The sequence below is a fragment of the Arachis ipaensis genome, chromosome B9 (genome assembly GCF_059453495.1).
Source record: "Arachis ipaensis isolate K30076 ecotype BB chromosome B9, ASM5945349v1, whole genome shotgun sequence".
Taxonomy (NCBI): Eukaryota; Viridiplantae; Streptophyta; class Magnoliopsida; order Fabales; family Fabaceae; genus Arachis; species Arachis ipaensis.
In genome coordinates, this window is record NC_142444.1 from 1159497 (window position 1) to 1165496 (window position 6000).

At 29.3% G+C, this 6000-nt stretch overlaps 1 protein-coding gene across 2 annotated transcripts; it reads right to left on the minus strand.

The window, feature by feature from the left end:
• Positions 1-286: 286 nt before the first annotated feature.
• On the minus strand, positions 287-4257 carry LOC107617194 (putative N-acetyltransferase HLS1). 2 transcript variants are annotated; one of them, XM_088497994.1, is made up of 4 exons: positions 3834-4189; positions 3014-3144; positions 956-1332; positions 287-850 (listed from the first exon to the last, which is right to left on the minus strand). In XM_088497994.1, exons 1-4 carry the CDS (start codon positions 4047-4049, stop codon positions 486-488), a joined length of 1089 nt encoding a protein of 362 aa, XP_088354120.1. In that variant the 5' UTR covers positions 4050-4189; the 3' UTR covers positions 287-485. The 2 variants fall into 2 exon arrangements, with proteins under 2 accessions (XP_088354120.1, XP_016174444.1); XM_016318958.3 differs by having other exon boundaries at positions 287-1332; positions 3834-4257.
• Positions 4258-6000: the final 1743 nt, after the last annotated feature.

Genomic DNA, 6000 nt, shown 5'->3' on the forward strand with positions numbered 1-6000 from the left:
CATGCCACCTAACGCTCACATAACAATTTTGCCACACCTAGCATCCATCTTTATTAAGTCCCTCTCACAACTTACACATGAATCTCCAAACATATTCACCTACCTATTTTCCAATTTTCACATGAATATTTGTTTACACTTATATACAAGACACACAACAACATGAAATGACTAGAATCATCAACAATTACTCTATCTAAAATTGTTAGTATTTGGATTGTTTAGTAGTAATTAAATTGTTCAATTTTGGATCAAATTATGGCTTGTTGTGTGATGATTATGGATAGAGCTTAATTAATCATTGCAATTTCATTAGTTACTTTACATCTTACATTGACATGAAAAAAAAAAGACTTTACCAAGATCTCCACCATTTGAACTATCTATAAGACTAATTCTGAAACTCAAACACTTCATTCAATTAGTAACTCTTCCTCTCTTTTTTTTTTTTTGTTTATTAGAATTTAGGGTTTTAGAGTTTAGAGTCAAAAATCTCGGGGATCAACAAAAATAACTGGAGAAGAGGATTTAGAAGTCAACCAATCGGACGGCTCACATTTCTTGTCAAGATTCTTGATGCACCACATGTCCTCAGCCCATGAGAACTTGGTCCAATGTGGGACAGCCTCTCTAACTGGGTCCCTTAGGCCCAACTCAGCCACAATGGCCCCACATCCACCATCATCTCTAGCCATATTGTGCACAAGTCCACATAGACCCTTCATGAGTTGTTTACCATATTTTCCCTCCATGTGTAGACCAAAAAGACAATAAACCCCAAATGGCCTAAAAACATCAGGGAATGAAGGTAACCTTAGCCATGGCATCCATTCATCTAACAACCTTGTACCTGCACAACAAGCATGTGCTAATGGTGACACACCCTTCAATTGCAATTTGAACACTTCTTTGGTGTTCCAAACACTTAGTATAGCATAGCTTGGAGGGAGAATACCCATTTTAAGATCGAATTTCGTCATATTCTTCTTTGGTATTGCTATAAAAGTCCCCAGATTGAGTTTGTTTGACAAAATTACGTCCATATCCTTAGGATAAAATTCCGAATTCGCGAAGATATAGTTGTACATCGACTCGGCTAGGCGCACTGGAAGCCGAAGCATGGCGATTTTGGAGCTTATTGGCTTGTAGTGAGCATGAACAGGTTGCACTAACATGGTTAGAGTCCTAAATTTTGAGTATCCACATTTTTTTGTGAACAAATTGAGTGAAGGCTCATTTGTGCAATCAGTTGCCATATATGCATAGTTAGCACCTTTTTGCTTGCACCATTCTTCTAAATGTTCAACTAACTTTGTGCCAATGCCATATCTCCTGCATGTGCCAATAGAACCTTTAAACTTGTTATTTCCTTCTCAACTATCACACCATTTTTATTTTATCTTTTGCTTTTGTCCTTTAGCTTTTAACTTCATTTCTTTATTTTTCTTAAAGTAGAGATCTATATTGAAAAGTATCAAACATGAATTATAATTAATCAATCAAGATTACCAAACTTTCTATTTATTTCATAAAATTTTGTGAGATCATATATCTATTATTTTTTCAGTATTTACATATAACCTATGATGCATAGACACTGACACGGACATGGGACACAACACGATATGGGACACGCCAACACGCGAATTTTAAAATTTTATATGATACGGGGACACGTATACATATAAAATATAAAGTATTTTTTAGATAAATCATAATGATATTTTGATATTTTATTGATATTAAAATATAAATTAAAATTTTTAATTATTTTTAATGTTTTATTTTAATTATATTAAGTATTTAAAATATTTTTTATTTTAATAAATAATAATATATACTATATCTAAATTTATTTTAAAAATATATGTTAAGAATAAGACAGGACATGCTGACACGTGATGGTATTTAGGTGTGTCCGGAAAAGAATTTTTTATTTTTTATTAAGACACGTTCGGACACCACAGACACGCGTGTCGGACGAATGTCGTCATGTCCGAAATGTGTCCGACACGCGGACACGACAACTCAACGAAGTGTTCATGCTTCATAGCATATAACTTATATTATTATATAATAAATTATGAAATAAAAAAATATATATATACTAAAAATAATGAAACAAGAATTAATTAAAATGAAGAGGGAGATGATGTGGATGATTTGAAGTGGGCAGAAAAAGTGGACTTTTGTGGAGCTTATTATTAAGAAGTTAGGACCAATATTTAGTGATATAGTTGAAATTAAGAATAAGACATGGTATCCTATCCAATTGTTAGTTTGTTGCTAAAGTAGCCTTGTATTAGTGGATACATGTGTCAATGACAGCCTAGCTTACCTCTCCTTTATTCACACTTTCCATGATACGAGGATCAATAACCTTCTCTTTTTTTTAGAATCTAATCTCCCCACCACTTCTTTTTCACTCCATTTTCTTTCTTTTTTTTTTTAATTATTTTATAAATAATAATAGGCAATGGCAAACAGAACAGAAGCAAAACACACTTTCTGAACTGACTTTTGTGGAGAATACACAACACTAAAAATGCTACTAACTTTTACTTGTGCTATTAAGAGATAATACTCAATTTGATCCCTGAAATTACACTCGAGTCTCAATTTACTCCATAAAATTTTAATTGCCTCAATTTAATTTCTAAACTTTTCAATTGATTCTGTGATGGAAACTACTGTAGGGACTAACGTGATTAAAATTTAAAAAGTTCAGAGACTAAATTGAGGCAATTGAAACTTCAAAGACTAAATTGAAGTTCGAGTATAACTTCAGGATCAAACTGAGTATTTTGTCTGCTATTAATAATAAAATGGTTTAATTTGTGACATCACAGAAAATTGGATATCATTTGTGTTATATATTATTGCATGTAATAAATGGGACCAAAAGACAAATGTTTTATATATTTATTGTGTATGTCTTGTAAACTAAATTAATAAATAAATAAATAAATAATATAATAGGAAACAGAGAATTTATTTAGAGAGTGTAACTAACCTGTGTAGAGGAGAGACTCTGAGTCCTAAGATATAAGCAAGCTTTATATGAAGTGATGAATTCCCCTTTGTAACTGTTTTCACACACCCTCTAATCACTCCAACTACTTCTCCTTCTCCATATTCTGCAACCTTTTTAAACCCCAAACATATAAAACTTTCAAACTTAAAACATAAATTATATATTATGCAATCTAAGCAATATACTCTACTTCAATTTGAACATCATCTATGGGTTCACATCTACTACTTTTCCTTTTTTCCAAAAAAAAAAAAATTAAATTTATATTATATCTGTTAAAGATATAACCATTAATATCACATTGTCCTATCCATTGTCAAAAAGAACCGCCATTTTAATTCAAGAAATTGTGGCGGTTTTTAAAAAACCGCCGCAATAACTAGAATGGCGCTCAGAATTACGTCGCTTTACGAAACCGTCATTATTAATAATAATGACGGTTCAAACCGTTGTAAATACTAAAAAAACCGCCGTTTTTATCAAAAAAAATTTTAGTATAATTATTAATGTTACTTCCTCTTATCAACTTAAACTTTTAAAATGAGTAATTTTATGATAATATCAAATAAACAGTAAAAACAAGTTGAAAACTCTTGTCGATTAAAAATCGTTAAATTACAATTTACAACAATAACAAAATATTATCCCACTAAATAAAATCGACTATGCAGATCAAACGATATTATTGAGTTCGAAACGGTTCTACTAAAATATGTAAATTAAGGAAAGAGTTAGTAGATAAAGAACCTACTCCATTGACATTTGATGAGATTGGGTAGATATAATTATAAAAAATTACCAGCATGAGATGCAAGTGAAAGTGACGGATACGGCAAATGGGGTCTCCCATGAGGTCAGTGAGAAGAGAAGGCTTCCCTCTCTGTCCAACTTCACAAAGCTTCTCAAGTTTCTCAACTTCCATTTTGTGTCTCTCTTCATCATACTCTCTCACCTTCACTTCTTCCATCTTTGATGATGATGTTTCTCTTTCATCAGCTGCTATCTTCATAGACATGACGATTGATCAATGATGTATAGTTAATTATTTGCAAAGAAAGAAAGAAGAGTAGATACTAGATATATAGTGTATGTATGTGTATGTATGTTCCTTCTTGCGTGTTTGATGTGCTATAACTAACTCTATATATATATATACTCATCATATATTTATATGGTAAGTAGTTCATAGAACCACAAAGAATATATGTTGCCTTCAAGTGGTTAGAGGGACTCCAATTATCATATTAATTTAAATCCAACGTACTATATTATATATAAATAAAATTTATTATTTTTTACTAATATTTTGCCAATTTTAAATTCTACATGCTACATTTTATGAATAATAATATATAGTCAGAAAATATTATTATTTTTTGTTAGTATTTTATCAGTAATAATTTATACTTATATTTTCAGATATTTTACAGACAAAAAATATATAATTTATATTTATATCTTTTAAAATTTATACACATAAATTAATAATTTTTTTATTAAAGACAATTTAATATTTGTGCTAGTTAAATAATAACAAAAGATATTAAAATTTTTTGAGATAATATTCAATTTGGTCTCTAAAATTACACTTGAGTCTCAATTTAGTCCTTAAAATTTTAATTGTTTCAATTTAGTTCCCAAACTTTTCAATTGATTCTGTGACGGAAACCACTGTAGGGACTAACGTGATTAAAATTTAAAAAGTTCAGGGACTAAATTGAGATAATTGAAACTTTAATGACTAAATTAAGGCTCGAATGTAACTTTAGGGATCAAACTGAATATTTTCTCAAAAATTATTGATTCTCACAAATTTCTCAAACTCTGTATCACAAATTTTAAATCTCTAAATCATAATATATGATTATACTCATGAACCAAATGATTACACGTATTTAAAACTTTATTAAACTAATTATTATTAACTATTATATATATATGTATGTGTGTGTGTTCTTTTATTATTTTTTAATCAAATGTAATTGATATATATGAAATTAAATTATATATTTAAGCTACGAATTCTAATGGAATATGCAGAAGTGGCGTCTCCCCCACAAAGTCTAGTGGAGTTATATTATTTATTTACTTATTGGAAAAGAAACTATAAAGAAAATCTAGATTTGCATTGTGTTGTTTCTAGTTCCATATATGGTATTACATCATGCTAATATCTTCTTTTGTTTGTAGTGCGTGATCCAATACACCATCTCCATATTCAAATTAAATATCCACAATAATATAGTGCCCTAGTTTTTATATATATTGTTTTTGGGTATAGATAGAGATAATTAATTAATAAACCACAAATTATTTCCAATTATTTCAAGTTAAGAGGTACACTATATATTTAATTTCACAATGTGCAAAATAGTTGTGGGGATAATGATTTCTTGTAGTTTGTATGGTGATGTTTAAATGATTATTGATAACAACTATGACAACAAGGTAGCATGCTTAAGGTAAGGTTTATCTAAGGTCAAAGTCATGATGACCTAGCTATGCACAATAATTGTCCTTTCCTTTTTAATTTCAAGGGTTTATATCATCTCTATCTAAAATTTCAAGACTTTAAATTTCTAGAGTTTATTTGAACTTTGAAATTTGTAATAAGATAAGCCTTAGCTAGCTCTATAACTATGTCACAAGTTGAAAATACCAAAACAAACCAATTTTTGTTGTAAGATATTTTTTCTTCATTCTTGGAAAGTGAAACCATATAAGTTATTAGTACTATATTACGTATACACTAAAATTAACTATTAAAATTAAGGGTAAAGTATATTTTTTGTCCCTAAAATTTGGCAAAAGTTTTAAAAATATCTTTAAGTTTTATTTTATTTCAATTTTGTTCCAAAATTTTTCGATTTGCATCAAATATACTCCCAACGGCTAAATTTTCAAAAAATTTAAGACCAATCTAATAATAATCCATGAAAATGATGTTTGATTTGCTTATGTTGAGA

What these genes read in the sequence shown, in the direction of transcription:
- LOC107617194 (XM_016318958.3), bottom strand. Translation starts at nt 4,049, where the DNA reads ATGTCTATGAAGATAGCAGCTGATGAAAGAGAAACATCATCATCAAAG. An exon ending in TTCACTTGCATCTCATGCTG is followed by an intron (nt 3,145 to 3,833) that starts GTAATTTTTTAT and finishes GGGTTTAAAAAG; the next exon opens with GTTGCAGAATATGGAGAAGG. An exon ending in AGAGTCTCTCCTCTACACAG is followed by an intron (nt 1,333 to 3,013) that starts GTTAGTTACACT and finishes TGGCACATGCAG; the next exon opens with GAGATATGGCATTGGCACAA.